This window comes from Urtica dioica, chromosome 6 (assembly GCF_054948205.1).
Source record: "Urtica dioica subsp. dioica isolate 48M chromosome 6, U.dioica_male_clone48M_v1_H2, whole genome shotgun sequence".
NCBI lineage: Eukaryota > Viridiplantae > Streptophyta > Magnoliopsida > Rosales > Urticaceae > Urtica > Urtica dioica.
Window position 1 is genome coordinate 10343744 of NC_142761.1, and position 18436 is coordinate 10362179.

General features: G+C 40.8%; 2 protein-coding genes across 5 annotated transcripts; one reads left to right on the forward strand and one right to left on the reverse strand.

Moving 5' to 3' along the window:
* The first annotated feature begins 7880 nt into the window (after positions 1-7880).
* LOC149393347 (kinetochore protein SPC24 homolog) lies at positions 7881-9683 on the forward strand. Its single transcript, XM_089617352.1, has 5 exons — positions 7881-8253; positions 8629-8770; positions 8875-8976; positions 9248-9321; positions 9409-9683. Exons 1-5 carry the CDS (start codon positions 8094-8096, stop codon positions 9513-9515), a joined length of 585 nt encoding a protein of 194 aa, XP_089473478.1. The 5' UTR covers positions 7881-8093; the 3' UTR covers positions 9516-9683.
* A 3468-nt stretch (positions 9684-13151) lies between these two features.
* On the reverse strand, positions 13152-17612 carry LOC149393348 (S-adenosyl-L-methionine-dependent methyltransferases superfamily protein). 4 transcript variants are annotated; one of them, XM_089617773.1, is made up of 7 exons: positions 17404-17612; positions 17260-17321; positions 16818-16951; positions 14265-14455; positions 13901-13972; positions 13648-13740; positions 13152-13451 (listed from the first exon to the last, which is right to left on the reverse strand). In XM_089617773.1, the coding sequence occupies exons 1-7, from the start codon at positions 17591-17593 to the stop codon at positions 13288-13290; spliced, it is 906 nt and encodes a 301-aa protein (XP_089473899.1). In that variant the 5' UTR covers positions 17594-17612; the 3' UTR covers positions 13152-13287. The 4 variants fall into 4 exon arrangements, with proteins under 4 accessions (XP_089473899.1, XP_089473901.1, XP_089473898.1 ...); XM_089617775.1 differs by having other exon boundaries at positions 14265-14410; positions 17404-17591; XM_089617772.1 differs by having other exon boundaries at positions 13152-13460; positions 17404-17589.
* Positions 17613-18436: the final 824 nt, after the last annotated feature.

Here is an 18436-nt window from a genome sequence, read left to right on the forward strand (position 1 = left end):
CGACCCACTCTCGCCGTATCTCTTCATCCTCGCTGCGGAAGTGCTCTCAAGGTTGCTGCTTCGAGAGGAAGAGTTGGGTAAGCTCCATGGTATTCAGATCGGCCGGGGAATTACTCCTATCACGTACCTCATGTTTGCCAATGACACGGTGCTCCTTTGCCGGACGGAGAAGGAAGACATTGAGGCTATTCAACGGTGCCTTCAGCTCTACCAAAGGTGGTCGGGGCAGCAAGTCAATACCCACAAATCAGGAATCTTCTTCTCCAAAAATTGCGACAATGAGACTCGCCACAATATGCGAGAGCTGCTCAACATGCCCCTCTGCCCACCAGACGCGATCTACCTCGGCAACCCGCTGTTTACAGGCCGAAACAAGTCTATGGATTTCAAATATATCAAGGATAAGTTGGCTAAAAGGCTTGAGGGTTGGATGGCTAGGTCGATGTCCCTTATGGCTCGTACAACGCTCATAAAATCGGTGGCTCTGAGTATCCCATCCTATGTCATGTCGGCTCATCGACTCCCGCTTACGTTCTCTAGATCCCTAGATGCTATGGTGCAAAAATTCTGGTGGAATGGCTCGAGCGACTCCAACAGATTCCTTGCGCTCCGGAGTTGGAACGATATTTGTCAACCTCTCAGCCATGGCGGACTCGGATTCAAGAGATTTGAGGACATCAATCAAGCCATGCTCAGTAAACTCGGATGGCACCTCATGGAGAAGCGGTCGAGTCTTTGGGCCCGGGTTCTTACACATAAATATTGTAAGACCGGGACCTTTATCCACCGTAAGGATAAAGGGTCGGATTCCTCGGGCTGGAAGGATATTGCGTCGACGCGCGACTTACTCTCTCGGAATCACTGCTACTTAGTTGGTTCGGGTACGAACATCAATCCTCACATCGACCGATGGATCCCAAGCGCGCACCACCTCCAATGGAAGACGGACAGGGAAAGAATCTCGAATGTGGCGGACATGTTCATCCCGGGCACTAGAATCTGGAACAGGGCCCTTTTACACGAGGTCCTTGAGCCAGACTCGGTAGATGAGGTCCTAAAAATTTCTCCATTGCCGAGAACAAAAGATGATGTGGTGTGCTGGACGGCGACGGATTCGGGGTCGTAGTCGGTGAAGTCCGCGTATTGGCAAATCAGGGGAGCTCACTTCAATCCCAAACACAGGTCTTGGCTAAAGATCTGGAATTCCAAGCTCCATAGCCGCCTCAAGCTGTTCATGTGGCGCTTTAGGAGTAACGCGATTCCCACGGCGGATAATCTGGCGCGAATCCTACAGAGACCGGTCGAGCTCTGCCCGGTGTGCAACGACGTGGAGGAATCAGCGATCCATGTCCTCTTTAATTGTTCCTTGGCTCGGGCGATCTGGTTCGCGGCGGCGGACGGCTTTGACTGGCAGATAGCCTCCCCGACACACATCCGGCAGGCTGTTGACATCATCTTGTTCCCAGACCCAAGATTCACGGGCCCGGAGGCGGGCGCAACCTTCCGCTGGGCCCTGAGAGCTGCCATCATCCTCGAGACACTGTGGTGGAATCGAAACCAGCGGAAATTGAGTCTTTCGGTCCCAACGACGACGTCTCTCCTCTGCCGAATCCACCGTAAACTAGCGGAAGCTGAGGCGATGAGAGCTATCAGATCCCTGACTGATTCCGCTAAACCGACTTGCGTCACGATCCTCACTGCTCCGACGTGGGAGCTGCCAGCGACAGGGTGGCACAAGGCGAACTCTGATGCGTCCTTTTCGGCGGACGGTGCCTTTGTGGCGGTAGTAATTCGGAACTCGGTTGGACAGGTGACCGGCATGTAGGCAGGCCCCATGGTGGCCAGGTCGGCGATGGAGGCGGAGTTGGTGGGGGTGCACACGGCGGTAGGCTTGGCAGCAAGCCTGCGACTCGACAAAGTAGCCTTTGAAGGCGACAACAAACCAGTCCTGGATTCCCTTCACATGGGACTAACGTGTCCATTTTGGAACTTATCTTCAACCTTCTTTTCTATTTTACACACTGTAACTTCGTTTCACAGTTTTTCTTTTACTTGGATTCCCCGATCGAAAAACGATGCCGCCCATTCACTCTGTGCTTGGGCTGCAAGATCAGGTTGGCATGGTCCTTTGGATGTTGCGGATATCCCTCCCGCTGTGAGGGGTCTGGTTGTTTCTGGTTCGTTTTAATGAAGCTCACCTCTTTCAAAAAAAAAAAGATAGCGACCTTGTGTGTGCGCGCGCATGTGTGACATTGAAGATTTACCTTATGCACGTGTGTGACATTGAAGATTTACCTTATTGGCTTAGCTTATGAACTTTTTGTTTTCATCTCATTTACTCATGATATATGGATACAAAATTTAAAAATATAATAAAATATTGAGCTGTAAATTTCGTAGACTTCTTGCCTTTAGAGTTCTGGCTAGATAGCCCTATTTTCGCCTACTCAGTGCCTTTAGCAAATATATGCAAATGCGGATGCAAGTATATCACATGTAGCCTTTTTTTTATTTAAGAATTAATGACAAAAATGCCCTCTGAATTACAGCAGTTGTGACAATCTGCCCCCTGTAATATAAAAACTCGATGTTATCCCCTCAATATCATAATTTGTTTCATTACACTCCTTCTGTTTGAATTCAAAGTTACACCGTTAGAGACAAGATCACGTGTTTGTCACATGTTGATGTTGGTCAGTATAAAGGTGTTATGGTCAAATTATAATGAAATAAAAATGAAAAGAAAAACAATTTAAAATCAATCGGAATACATAACCATCTTCGTCGAACACTTGGGGGCATTTTCCAAATAGTGCTCTGTACACGTGATCTTGCAAGCATCGAAATACAGAACCATCGATTCTCGACTCGCCTCTACAAGCATCAAGAAACACGAAGCGAACAACAATTGGGTTTGGTCATTTCGTCGAACACTTGGGGGCACTTTCCAAATAGTGTTCTGTACAGAGACATCTGAAGCCCAAGTCTTCTTCGGCTTCCATGTCTTGTAATGTTTCTTCGAGCGTAGAGAGAGAGAGAGAGAGAGAGAGAGAGAGAGAGAGAGAGAGCGCAGATCCAGGGAGCATCGGTGCTCGCGAGAGAGAGAGAGAGAGAGAGAGAGAGAGAGAGAGAGAGCGCAGATCCTGAAGCTGAAGATGGACCCGGACAGCTCGAGAAGATGCCGCAGATCGCGGTGCTGAGTCAGCTCGTGGTCCAGAGGTCGATAGATTTCTTGCTCGGGCGCGGGATCGCGGTCGATGAACCCTGAATTGGTACAAACCCTAGCTTCGTCGATCTTCGCGACGGTCTCGAAATTCGAAGCCTCGTACCTCCAGCTTCAGACCTCCCACGTGCCTCTAAACGAGGAGAGCGTAAAGTCCGCCGATCGAGCTTTGGTCTCCCATCTCCAGAGGCTCTCAGAGTTCAAGAGGCTCTACGAGTCAGGCCTTGGGTCCTCGATGGGGTCGTGTTTGAAGCTCAGGTCGAGGAGAATCAGAGCAAGCTTCGGACTCTCGGCACGGTCGCGGACAAGCTGCAGGAAGAGATCGACCGGAGAGACGAAGAGGTCTCGGCGCTCAGGGTGAGATTGGAGGAGATTCAGAGCTCTCACGAGGAAGAAGATGAGAGAGAGAGAGAGATGAATGAATAGAATTTATGTTCATTTATTAATTTTTTCATTTAATTTTTAATTTTTTTATTATAAAAGTCAAGAATCTCAAACTTTATTTGTCACGTGACAAACATGCGTGTATTTAACTGACGGAGTGAGCTCAAAATACACAGAAGGACGAAAAATGCACAAAAACTGATATTAAGGGGTGAATTGGTCGATTTTATATTATAAGGGGCGCATTGTAACAAGGTCTATAATACAGGGGGCATTTATGCAATTAATTCTTTATTTAATTTAAATAGCTAATATTTTGTGTTTTATTAAAATAGCTGATATATGCAAAAGCAATGTCATTCGAACATTCACTAGATGTTGCAATGAAGTCATAACTATTCTGCCGTTCCGAATAATATTTAAAAGAGTGATTCGATTAATAAAAATCAGTTTGAGATTATGGACTTCATAAGCACCTGTCATTTTCGATTAATAATAATCAATTTAAGATTATGGACTTCATAAGCACTTGTCATTTTATATTTTCTTTCTTTCATTTTTCACTCAAATTATTTATTTACCTTTTTTCCCATACCACTATTTCTCTCCTTCTATTTTTGGTTTCTCAAGGTCCCAACCAAAATTCTGCTTATATCCTTTACAACACATACAAATGATCAAGTTGCAACAATGCGAAACTTTGATCCCCGTAATCGCCTTTTTAGTCATATCAACCAATGTCTTGTTCGTGTGTACTCTCTCATCAACTATATACTCATCGGCGACCACATCTCCAATGAATTGTACTTTTATGACATCAGGTTCGTTCTCTTGTGGAGCATTTGGTTCTTGATCAAGTATATCACACTTTGATTAACACAAAATAACTCTACTTACGTACTATGCGCAATCTCGAGTTCACCGATCCACCCGTTTAACCAAAATGATTCTTCCATGCCTTCTGTGGCAGCACTGTACTTGACTTATGGCGAGAAAGTGCAACTAATGGTTAAATGTGCCTCCAACTCACTGCACAACTAAGCATAATGAACACATACCTGATCAACGATCGTGTTCAAGTCAACTGCAAAGTCCACGTCTACAACGCCTCTCAAACTTGGATAACCTTCATTCACCCATATTAGGGTAAACTAACATCCAAAGTTCTTTTGACAAACCGAACGACCCACTTTTAAGCCTCGCAATGCTCTCTTCCCGAGTTATCCATATAAACCAACTCACAAGGCTAGAACCATGAGCTAAATACATTATTGTGCACACTATTGCATACATAAGACTTCAACCGACACTCATATATATTTCAACACAACAATGCTAGCAAAACCAGTTTGGAGAATAACAGACAACATGCCCTCATTAATTGTAAAGATCTTCAAATCAAAATACTATCCAAACTCAAGTTATCATCCTTCTATAGTATGGTGTCAAGTGGGGTAATGAACTACTCAAAGATGGCTTACGCTGAAAAATTGGAAACAACACATCAATCAATATAGTGGCAGACAATTGAATACCATCAGTCTCAAATCACTAGGACAAAAAACATTATCCGGTGCAACGAATGTCGCACCGAATACTTCAAATGTCTCACCTAAAAGTTTATTAGGTGCGACGGCGTCACACCGGATAACCCGTAGCAAAAGGTATTAGGTGCGACATGTCGCACCTAATAGTCATACCTCTAGGTGCGACATATCAGGTGCGACAATGTCGCACCTAATATGTTTTTTAAATTAAAAAAAAATACAAAATCAGAAGTAGAGGGGGGGATGCTGATCGATCCAGGCGGCGGGGCGGGGGGCTGGTCCAGGCGGCGGTGGGGCGGGGTGGGGGGCTGGTCCAGGCGGCGGCGGGGCAGGCTGGGAGAGAGAGACAGAGTGAGAGATGCCCGGTGAGACAGAGAGAGAGAAATAGAGGGGGACGTACCAGGGAGGGCAAGCAGCGGCGGAGCGGAGAGGGACGGCGGCGGGGACTGGCTGAGAGAGAGAGACAGAGTGAGACGGTGAGAGACGGCCGGTGAGATATAGAGAGAGAGAGATGGGAACGTACCAGGATGGGCCGGCAGCGGCGGAGCGGGGAAGGACGGCGGCGGGGGCTGGCTGAGAGAGAGAGACCTTGTGAGACGGTGAGAGAGAGAGAGAGTGAGTGAATGTGTGAAAAAATGAGGAAAGTCGGGTTTAAAACCCTAATAATCATATTGGGTGCGACAATGTCGCACCCAATATGAAATCCCAGATCCAAAAAAAAATTCGGCGGGATTCGCTGACAATATTAATTTTAAAACTCATTGGGTGCGACATTTGTCGCACCTAAAGGTATTAGGTGCAACAATTTCATATTAGGTGCGACATTGTCGCACCGAATACCACTAAACATTAGCGAAATTTTTAGTCATCCGGACGAGTATCCGGTGCGACATGTCGCACCTAATATGGGCTTAGGTGCGACTATTAGGTGCGACATGTCGCACCTAATACCCTTCCGCACCCAATATGTTAATTTGTAGTAGTGAATATCAGGCTTACATATTGTAATCCCCATAGTCGCCATCTACACGTTTCAGATTTTCTTACCGAGGCCAAGACTTAGAACTTATCTTTGATTCGTCTATGTTTTCATAGATGTTGACAAAATCCTTGCAATTCTTCTAAACATCAATGCAGAAAACGATTGGCAAATTTGGCATTGTACGATTGATGGTACTTGCAAGACTAGCATTTCTAACTCTTCTTTAGACTCTTCCATTACTCAAAATCGATGAAAATACTCGTCGAGCTTATCAGATAAATAATCTCTTGCTTTTGTTTTCTGTCAATATAAGCCCGTTTATTAGCATGTTTTTCTTTTTACCAAAGATGTTTACCATCTAGGAGAACATGCAAAGAAACATAATTACATGATTCTAATTTTTGAACTCTAAAATTATTGCAACTAATGATGACCAACCTTGTATCATCATATATTATCTTAAACGAACAACTAATTAAAATGATGCAAAGCTGAAACTTATATTACCATTCCATTGTAACACCAATTCTTATGCGTGTACTTATTTATTCATTTTACAAGTTTGTATGACTTTTCAAATTTTGAAGAGTTACTCTTCATTCATCAACGAGTTTGTATCTATTTTGTCTATAAATATCGATACCGATACCCATACCGAGGTTATGATTTTACGGATATATCGAGTATCGACGGATATTCTATAACAATTTTAATACCGACTACCGATTATATCGGTGATATATCGATTACGGACGGAGATATCGATAAATATCTTATAAAAAATATAATAAAATATGTACCACTATTTATATTTTTAAATTTTTAATAAAACAATCAAATTTAAAATATACCTATAACTTTTTCTTATAGATATACATTATTAATATTTACATTACTTTCTTATTATTAAAAAATGTAATAAAATAATTTTTTTTCAATGAAATTGTAATATTTTTCGACTACATTACAAATATTCTTTAAAATAAAAAGGAATAGTATTATATATTTAATTATTTAGTCTATTAGTATATATATTATATATATAATACGTTATTTGTCATATATATTTATATGTATTATAATATATAAATAAAGAAATATTGATAATATCATTATACTAAATAAAATTTATAAGTAAAAGATATAAATAATAAGAAATAATAAATAAAAAATAAAGAAAAAACAAAATAAAAAACAAATAGTAAATTGTTTATTTTCTTTTATTAAAAAAAATTCAAATTTGGACGATATTTTATCGATATTATAGATTTTTTTAACTACTAAAAAATATCGGTATCTTGTCGAAATATCATCGATATTCTAACGATATTTATAAAACAATATTGATTATAGCTGATATTTTATCGAGATTTTTCATAAAACGATATATGGACGATATATCACCGATATATCTCAATATTTTAAACATTTCTAAAAATATCTAGTTTACTGTTCATTTTTCCATTAGTCAAGTAGTGTAATATATATGGGTTGAATACTTTCACTTTTTTTTTTTTTTGTGAACAATGAACTTATTAATTAGTTGGAGGAAATCCCTCATTACATAGAGTGAATCATTTACAACAACATCATCTTTCATTACAGATTCTATTTCTCTAAAAAATTAAAAAAAATAAAATAATAGGGACTTTGACTTTCCAAATGACGTGTCCCAAAGTTTCCATATTTTCTATTCGAAGTTTCAAACTCATTTAACCAAACCCACCAAAATCTTTTGTTTTTTGTTTTTTTTTTTTTTTGTTTAGTCCATTTGTTCATTTCCCGCTTTTCTCTCTTAAAATTCCTCGAGTCCAGTCTCGGTTACACCCAAAATTTCTGGATGTAAATCGGTACCTCAAATTGTCTACCATTCGTTAACATAATCCACAATTCTACTATAATTTTGCTAATTCTGAAAGTCAATTGACATTCGCATAGCAAAGACAAAAAAAAAAAAATGGAAGATTACTCGACGCTGATATCGTACTGCGATGATCTGCTTGGGGTTTTGAAAGACAAGAAAGACTCGAAGACCTTTCTAAAGTGTTTCGAAGATTTGAACGTTCTCAGGTCCTCCTGCGACGCGGATCTCGCAAAGATCAACGCCACGATTCAAGGTAACGTTTATTACTCTGAAAATTTTGGTAAAGTAATTTTACTGTATTGGGGTTTTTGAAATTTGAATTAAAAGTGGTCCTTTTTCTCTGAAATTTATTATTGACGTGTTGAGAAGACTGAAGATCTAGCGTCTTTTTCTAGTTGTTTGTTCTTGCAACATTTCAAACCTTGGTTTTATGAGGCATGAAAATTGGTTGTAATTTTTTAGTTTTGTTGTAGACTTGATATAGTAAGTGACTTAAACTTTGACTGCCATATGAATGATTGAGATGTTTATGCTAAGAAGGGTTTATTTTTCCCATCTAATGTGTATACTATAGTATACATGTCTTTTTGAAGAAAAGAAGCTTTTCGCTTACGTTTCTTTGAACCAGATTTTGAGAGCAAAATAGATTCCTGCAAGCAGAAAACGGAAGCAGTGAAATTGGAGGTTATTTCTGATGAAGAGTTGGAGTGTCTTCACAAAGAGCTCGAACAGGAATACAGGAAAGAGAGTCTGCTTTTGGAGGACATTAGATAAGTATAAATCTGTTTTTCATCGAGACTATTGTTTCCTGGTCTCAGGTTGATTGTGATTTCTCGATGATTTACCATCTTCTTTCTTGTTTCTGTCTCAACACAGTTATCGCCGCAGACATTGTGGACCTGGAAAGAACAAGGGTTTCTGTTCATGAGAAAAAGAGAGCTCAGCATAAACTCGAACAAGACGAGCTTAGCGGACAGTAAGCATAAAAGTGTTGTTATGTTATATAGATGATCGCCACGGAGGGTTGCTAATTGTGAAATATCTTTACTGTGTTGGTCCGCACATGGAAAATTCTAGAATGGAATTACATTTAGCTGATTAGGTTGTTCAATAGTTAGTGCTTGGAACACATTGAGTATGAATGTTTTCACTTTGGAATATAAACACATTCATTTTCCTCTATATAACTATGATCGCTTCACTCTATCGATTTCTCCGACTGAAACTCGGCTTTGTTCATCACGCAGGAGGACGCTTTCCATGCTCGCTTCCGTCACAGACATCATTCCTGACCTCTCCAATCCCTCTCAAGTTTCAGGCCGTATCCTTTTGTGACGTTCATTTTTCTTTCCATTTTCCTTTTTAGTCTTTCTTTTGATTTCAATCTCCTTAGCTGGGTAACCTATAGATAACATCAACAGAGACAAGAGGGCGGTCAAGAAATTTGAGTTTGATCCAACAAGAACGACTGGGTTCGACACTTGTAATAACATCTGGAAGATGATTGGTCCATGATTTTCATGATCGTTTTGTATTTTTCTAACCTGGAAGCGGCTTCTCTAATGTCACCGCTTGCTTATAATGGATGGATGTTCTGTTCAGTGCTGCAAATTCAATCAACTTCATTAAGACTTATTAGTGATGTTATCGTAATTTATGTTGTACCAAGTATTTGGAAAACAACAGGCTTAAGCATTATTGGCCATAGCCACTTGATAATCAGACCTTTGAGGTTTGTTATTTCGCATAAATTTATCTAATTTTGGAACACAACAGTAATCATTAATTACCATAAGTTTGGAAGGTTAATATAGTATATGGGGAATAGGATGTTCTAATTCTACTAAATTTTCCACAACAAACCTGGCAAAAACCAGCAAAGCATGAGGAGCAAATTACATCAACCAAGAGCACATTCAACACGGGATAGCTTCAAGATAACTATGATTACAAGAAAAAGAAAAATGTCAACTTTTAAAAGTCATTTAGAAAACTATGATTACAAGAAAAAGAAAAATGTCAACTTTTAAAAGTCATTTAGAAGCTTAAAGTGATGTTTCTAAATGCTCTAGACTAGGAATGGCAGTTTAATCCGAAACCCGTTAACCCGTCGGGTATCCGAGTTAAACGGGCCGGGTGATACCCGCTCAAATGGGTTAACGGGTTAACGGGTAATACCCGTTATCATTTTTAGCGGGTACGGGTCGGGTGGCGGAAATAACATACCCGATCCGTTAACCCGTTAACCCGACCCATAAACATTAAAAAAAAACCTTATAATTTTGATATAACTTATACGTACTCTCACACGTATAATTTCAGCTTTTATACTACTATATAACCTATGTAGTAGTGACAATTTTTTTCTTATAATATGAGTCAATTTTTTTTTATTAAAAAAAGCGGGTTAACGGGTGCATATTTTTGGCACCCGTCACCCGGCGGGTATACCCGTTACCCGCCCCGTTTAAATAGACGGGTTAACGGGTATGGGCTAACGGGTATTTTTTTTGGCGGGTACGGGTATGGTAATGGTGTACCCGCTAAAACCCGTACCCGTTGCCATTCCTACTCTAGACTCTAGTGCTTGCTTCTAATTTTTAGAAGTGACAATCCACTTAAAGTTGCTTCTAGCATCTCATTTACGTGTCTAGAATTATATTTTATATTTTTACGTCTAATAATCTCACTATATATCGTGAGAGATCATTGAGAACTGCTGCTAAAGTCGCTTCTAAAGTCATTCTAATTACTTATATATATGCACTTAGAATTTAGAAGCAGATTGTCGCTCTAAATCTCATGCCACCATATAGGTGACGGAAAACGAGACGGAAAAACATGTCTCATCCGTGCAAGACCAATCACTGCTCGAGCATTAGGTTGTAAACCTAGGTCTATTTAAGTGACCTTAAGTCAATGAAAAAATTAGCCTCCAACCAAATAACTTAACAAAAAATTAGAAAAATAGCCAACTTCAACGTTTGATATTGCTAAATAGCCAAGGTTTGGTAAATATTAGGTAAATATCCATAAATGATTATGTGGCTTAATATGGCAGTGGTTATTTACTTAGTATTTACGTTTGTTAATATATAAAATTGGCTATTTACCTAATATTTACCAAACCTTGGCTAGTTAGCAATTCCCAACGTTTAAGTTGGCTATTTTGCTAAATTACCCATAACTTAATCTCTCTCAAGAACGAGAAGAGATTAGGTTCAGGTCGAGCTTCGCTTTCTTCATTCTTCTTATTACCAAAAATCTAATCATCATCTGCTCCCGAAACGAGATCTAAATCTCGGGCCATAACAATTTGGTATTAGAGCCGCTCATTATGGGGGCTATCTCAAAGAAATTTCAGTCAAGATTGGAAGCGTTTTATGGCGATGAAAACATTACAATTGAAGCAACAACGTCGCTCTTAAAAAGAAGCTAACGGTAGTGGAGGCACACATGGAGGCGTTTTCGTTTGGACAAAACAACAACCCGACCATCAAGGATGCGGCGCACAGCGAAGGGGTGACGGCTACGATAAAAGTGTTGCTGAAAATTCTAGATCCAGATCCGAAATATAGAGTTGAAGGAAAAAAAACTCCAAAATCTAGGAGAACACGTCCTCGACGGCACAGGTAGTTGGTCGGGCATGATAGGGAGTGACAACCCACCGGAATTGGGGGTTGCTGACGATGTTGGAAGATGCAAAGTCCTAGGGTTTCGCTTTACATGTGAACCCAAAACCAAAAACAAGAGAAATTGCCTCATTTGCCACCAATTTTATAACATTTTCCCATTTTCCACCAAAAGACTAATTTGGCCCAAAATGCCACCGAGATGTCAACATTGTTGACATCTCATAGTGAAGGGCAAAAATAGATGTCAACATTGTTGACATAGATGGTGGCATTTTGGGAAAAATTAATCTTTTGGTGGAAAGTGGGAAAATATTATGAAATTGGTGGCAAATGGGGCAATTTCTCCAAAAACAATGGGTTTCTCAGTCATGGAGTGAGTTGTCGGCCATAGAGGTTGCAAAATGGAGTCGAGCGCGAGCGAGGGCTGGTGGCTGCTCTGATGGAAACAATCTCGGCGAACACGAAATCCTAGCCTCTGAGTTGAGGGTCAGTGGCAGTAGCGAACAGTTGGACAGTGGTGGTCAACGACCGAAAGGGGTTGCCGAGGGAGGGCGAGTGAAAGATGTATGTGTATGCTCTGGCGGAGGGGTTCATTGGAGACATTGAGGCGCAAGGGCGGTCGGGCTATCTTGGGAGCGCCGGAGGGGAGTGGCTGCCCATGGAAAGCAAGATCAGAGTATGGAATAGGGCCGTGAACAGGGGAGGCGCGAATCTGATCTCGGAGGGCCAAATTTGGACTTAAAGCCCCAATCCTGATCGAGACACCTTGATGGAGGCGGTTATGGCGAACCAAGTTATGGTGGCAGTGGTTGTGGTGGAGGCAACTATGACGGGGGCAGCAAAGCAAATTATAGAGTAGTATTTGGCCGCAGCGCGTGAGACGACGACAGCGGAGGGCGTAGCGGGTTCACCAGAGGTGTTTGGTCCAACCATACTGCAACTACATAAGAAGCACCTGTGACATGGAGTACTACCGCTTTCTTTGAGATTTCAAAGCTTGAGCTTGAGTAATGACACGTACTTATATTTTATGCTTTTAAAAAAGGAAATTAGGACTATTAAATTTTGAATTACGGTTTTTAAATCTCGCAATTAGTATTCTAATTATGTGTTTTTATCATTACGAATTTAAATTAAATTAAGTTCCAAATAACTTAATCTCTCTCAAGAACGAGAATAGATGGTTCTGGTGGAGCTTTGCGTTTTTCATTTTTCTTATTACCAAAAATCTAATCATCAATTGCTTCAGTTACGAGATCTAAATCCCGTGCCGTAACACATTCAAGCGACCCCTCTACAAGGACTCGCCTCCCAAAGGCGAGGCCTCCAATTCGAGGCTTGGATATGTCCACCTTGTGACTTGTATCGGCATGATGTTATTGTAATTTATGTTGTATCACATATTTGGAAACAACAGGCTTAAGCATTATTAGCCATATCAGACCATTGACGTTTGTTATTTCGCATAAATTTATCTAATTACATATTTTAACAATAATCATTGATCGCCACAGGGTTGGAAAGACTCGAAATAGTATATAAAATATCATCAAGTATCCCAATTTGTCTTCAAATTCAAGTTTATTTTAGCAACCAAAAGGACAGTATTGATAGTTCAAATTTGCATTTGGAAATTGGAAATTGGTTTCCATTCAAGTGGTCGTTCTAGGCTTGATGCAGTAAACACGGGAACCAAGATGGTTAACTTCAAGACCAGCTTCCTCGCAGCCATTGAAGAAGAGCGATTCATCCTCCTTCCCGATTCTTCTCCTCCAACTCATCAAAAATGCCGGCTTTGGCATCCCGTCACTAATTCCTGCGTGTTCTGGCCCGAGAAAAAAGAAGCAAAGCGTTTCTTCATTTAATTTCTAATTTATTAGAGAGCAAAGAAAATATTGTTCAATTCCCAGAATTTGAACATGTGACCTCGCCACGAGTCTTCCTTTCTGCGTAGGCAATACCATAAAAGACTTGTATAACTAAATTCACTGAAAAATTTAGAAGAAATATACCCTCACGAATATGCTTTTCCTCACTGTCCTTCAACTTGCGAGAGTTTAGCAGAAGTGAGAGGGTTTTTATCAGGTTTGAGTACTGTTTCACATCTAAAAGACGCCAAGGAGAAAGAAAAAAAAACAGAAAATCGACAGGCCGATGCAGTTAATAGGAGACGACAAGATGATAGCACGATATTTTACCCTGCATAATTCTTCAATGTTTTTGTATAGATTGTATTGTTCTGTTTTATTTGGTAGACAAACTTACACAATAAGATGTCGCTTGCAATGATAAGGTCCCAGTTTGGATCAGCAATCGGGAACCTGTCACCCCATGTATCTAGATTCATACACATAAAACACGCATGCTCAAAAGGTTAACCATACAAAACTATCGAAACCAGATAATCTCACATATATCAAACATTTGTTAAATGTCCTTCTACAGAATAAAACATAAAAAAGAGCCTTGAGAATACCCAATGAGCAAACAGTAAAACACTAACCACCTATACGACAGTACTAGACCATTCATTTTTCAAAAAATTTAAACGACATTAAAAACGTGCATTAGTTCAAATTATATGTCGTGACTTTAGTTATGACCAAGCAGGTACAAAGGGTAAACTCACGTTTGACGTGAGGAAGAACGGGCAATATTCCATTGGCCCTGCAATTATGAGCTATATTCTCTTCAATTTCCTGATCATCGTAATCTGAAGTCGTGATGTCAAGTTCAAATGATCTTCGAAGAAAAATTGCTAAAGCACCGGTACCACTGCGAATCAACGAAGAAAGCAACATGATACAGCTGGCTTCGTGACTATGAGAAAACATCCAAGATAAAAACAAAGTCTTGGTTAATTATTATGATTGATGTGGAGCAAACAAAAACATGTAAGAATAAATATAAACCGCAATTCCATACATTTAATGTACCACATGGGAGCATTCGTAATTATTTTTTATAACAATACCCGAGACTTTTCTATAAGAGAAAGGGTATAACACCCAATAGTAAAATCATCATACATATTTCTTCTATTAATGAACTGCGTTGGGGTTAGTGAAGGACTCAAGAGACACAGATCAGAAAGGAAGAAACGCCGTGTGAGGCTCCGACACAGCCAAAGAGGGGCGCCACCATGAACGACCCTAAAGACTTCAGTGCCAGAATCCACCCAAAATGAACTTTGGCCAGCCCTGCCACGCCAACCTGAAAAAGGACCCAACAACAAAAATGTGTACTCTGGCTCAACCACAAGAAGAGGCACCAGAGAACTCACAGATCTCACAGCTCGAGAAATCCAAACTGGCGAGCAAGTGTAACATTGTGAGAGAATAGGCGAAGATCTGAAGTTCTTTAGTGGTGACGGCGAAGACACGACCAAGGGAGCAGTGACGAGTTTCATACGTACGAATCTCTTGTTCCTGAGCGTGAATCTAGCGAAATCTCGAGTGTATTCGAAGGTTATTTGGTGTTTTATAGTGAATTTCAGGTTTTGGCATAATTGAGCATCAGGGTGCCATTTATGAGTAATCGGAGGTCAAAACAGAGCAAAACGACGATTTTTGGAGAAATTCAACGCCATTCAAACACCCCATGGAAGAGGGTCAGCAACCAAGTGACTCTGCGGGCAGGTCTAGCAAGCCGTCTCCCTCTCCAGCCGTTGAGCTGGACCCCACTTCGAATGCATTACACTAGACGAGAAATCCTTTGCCGCCATCCTGGAAAGCTCGGAGGAGGGTCTTTAGTGACATGGCTGACTTGCACCACTCCCGGTCTCGTAACTCCGCCAAGCTTGAAGCACATCATCAAGCCTTCCAATTCACTCAGAGCCATTTCATGTCCAAAATCACGTCTGCGTTGCTGAGCTCGAGTGGGAGGAAGTCGACGATGATGTATAGGTTTCGAAGTGAGTGTTATACTTTTGCACATTCCCTCTCTCTTCATCGTTAGTCTCGTGCCCATCAAGATGCCATAGCTCGTTGTACCCATGAAATGGGTGGCTCCGCTGCTCGCTAACACCACAACCTCTTGTCCACAAATCCTCCGCTTCACCTTCATCGACTTGAGTTGAGGGACAGCTCAATCACACCGTCCTTGATTGGAGCCTCCTCAAGGACCTTCCCACCGTCTCGTCGGTGTCCGTTTCTCCGTCGTCATCATCGTCGGTATAGCACTCATCGCGTTTCCTTTGGAGCTTGGATTCCGTGATTCGTCAGAACGAAGCCCCGGCTGTTAGCCACCTCGGTTTTGCGGTGCTGGGTTTGGGTGAGGTGTGGAAGTCGAGGCTGTTGGTGGTGTGATCTTTTGGTTTGAAGGGAGCTGTACAGAGCTCTTAGGGTTGTAGAGTGGTTGTCGATCTTCATTCCGGCCCGTGAGGTTGTGCAACAACTCCCTCTGGATCTCCTTGAAGCGAGTCTCCATGGCTTCGATTTGAGTCTCTCCTGTGACATGGGACTGAGCTGGATTCAATGGTGCCATAATCAACCCTGTGGTTCTCTGATATCAATTGATAATTACCAATCTGGACAAAAAGAAAAGAAAGTGCAAATCTGAAAATAAAACGAAGGACAGGTGGTTTTGTTGATGCACGGGAAATCCCTTCGGGTACAAAACAGTACTAAGGCTGAGCAAAGAGCACTCCCTCCACGAGAAAGCTAGAAAGGCTTCTCTTCCCAACCCTAATCTAGTGCAAAGAAAAGATCATATTCCTTTACACACTAAATACACTCCACTGATAGACAAATTCATTCATAACATAAAATAAAGCAAGACTATACCGCCCCTCTGTATTTAATGACCGCAGCCTTTACCACATAAGTCATGGTCACTGGGAGTCCATCACATTCCTTACTGGAAAAGGAATGAATGAATTGAAACAGAAATGAACTTTTCCCACAATGGTGTAATACTAACAGCGAGAATAGAAATTCTAGAGAGTGAATCCACAAGCTCACACCCAAAATAACTAAGGTTTCGCCATTGTTAGAGCAAGCAACTAGTTGACTCTAAATGGGAAATGTTGAGTATGTTGCTGAAAAGGTTTGTCCAATATGACTATTTTGTGATTATTTCTCAAAACGGATATGACAAGACATCAATGGTAACGTAGCATTAAAAAGGTTAACCAACGTTATAAGCGGATAAAAAACAATATAAACACATCGCAAAGACGTACCTTCCAAGCTCAATGCAACGCCTCCGTTCAATCCACGAACGATGTTCGACTAACCACTCCGCAAAAGCAAATGTACCGGGCCAGAGTAGATTAGCGTTCAGTTGATGAAATGAGAATTCTCGTATCACCAGTTCCTATGGCAACCGAGCCGAATCAAACACTTGATCATTGCTTAAAGCAATCTTCTGATAAATGCAAAGAGTTTCCCCTGATATCAGCATTTTATCCCCTTTCCTAACAATACCCAACAAAATCTAGCGAATTCTGAACTAGGATTTTCAGGAACAAAGACTAATTGTTTACTTAATCTTGACTCTAATAAAACTAAAAAATTAGGCTATTTCGCTTGTCATTTATCGGAAATCAAATTCCCTGCCACCCAGCCACCATGGCATTTGAACTTACTTGGAAAATAAGATTTAAGGGAAACAAAGAGCAATACCATGCCTGGAAACTGGTGCTTTCGCTCAACGTAGTTTTGACTTGTGTCCTCTGTTTCTTCACCTGAGACACAGCACAATATGACGTATCTATAATTGCACAAGCAAGTCATACAGAGGAAATATAGAGAGAAAGAATGAAGAACCATCGGAAGGAGAATCGTCGTGACCCTCGGAGAAAAGGGAAGACGGTGAGAAAAGAGCAATGTCCATAATCGCGCAGCTTCGTAGTATCGGTTGGAGATAATTTAGAGGAGTGTTGCAAAATAGCCCGTGTTTTATTAGTCTTCGTAATCTAATCCAGTAACCTAATATGAAGTTCCAATAAAAATTCATAATTTATTTAAAGTTTCCTAACCAAAAAAAATAAAAAAAAAATAAAAATCTTTTCAAATCTGTTCTAATCTAGTGTGATTGTGAATTTCAAGACCCTACAAATCCAAACTATATTGTCGAGATAAAATTTTTATCTGTGCTCTCAATGTTGACTAGGCAGTAAGTCCATCGACCAACCAGCAAAACATCTTTCAAACAACAGAGATCATAGTAGTTAAGCAGATTTTTATTAAGAATTTTACCGTTATCATCATCACCAAAAGTAATATAGCAGTTGGAGAAACGCTTTGGATTAACAAGAAAACTTTTCATACCGATCATATGGCGAGAACATCCACTATCAAAATATCAGTCTTAAGTGGATGAGGCACGAAAAGAAGTGTAAGCAATGTTAGCACGATAATTCTTTTTCATCTTTTACAGAGTTGATCCTCTTTTGACTGTACAAGAATAAGTGAAGATTAACATGTCTAGAAGCACATGAAAACATTCTTTTGCTGATAATATTACTAGTAGTCGATACTGAGTCATTCACAACATTACTCTCGAAAGGAAGAACTTGAAATTCTTTTTTCTTTCCTCATGAACTGTTGTCGGTCGTTTTCGGAAAACTCGGAACGCAGAAAAGACGCGCCGCTCAAAGGGCCGATGGTCAGGCCGGAGGTCCTGAAGAATGGCAAGCCTTCCATCACGAGTCGCAGGCAAGCCCTCAGGCCGAGACTCTCAATCCTCTCCTCGAGTCGCTCTCCTCGAGTCGAGCTTCGCTCCTCGAGTCGAGCCTCGTTCCCCAAACTGAACCTCGGGACATTTCCTTTGAGTCGAGTTTCGCTGCTCGAGTCGAGT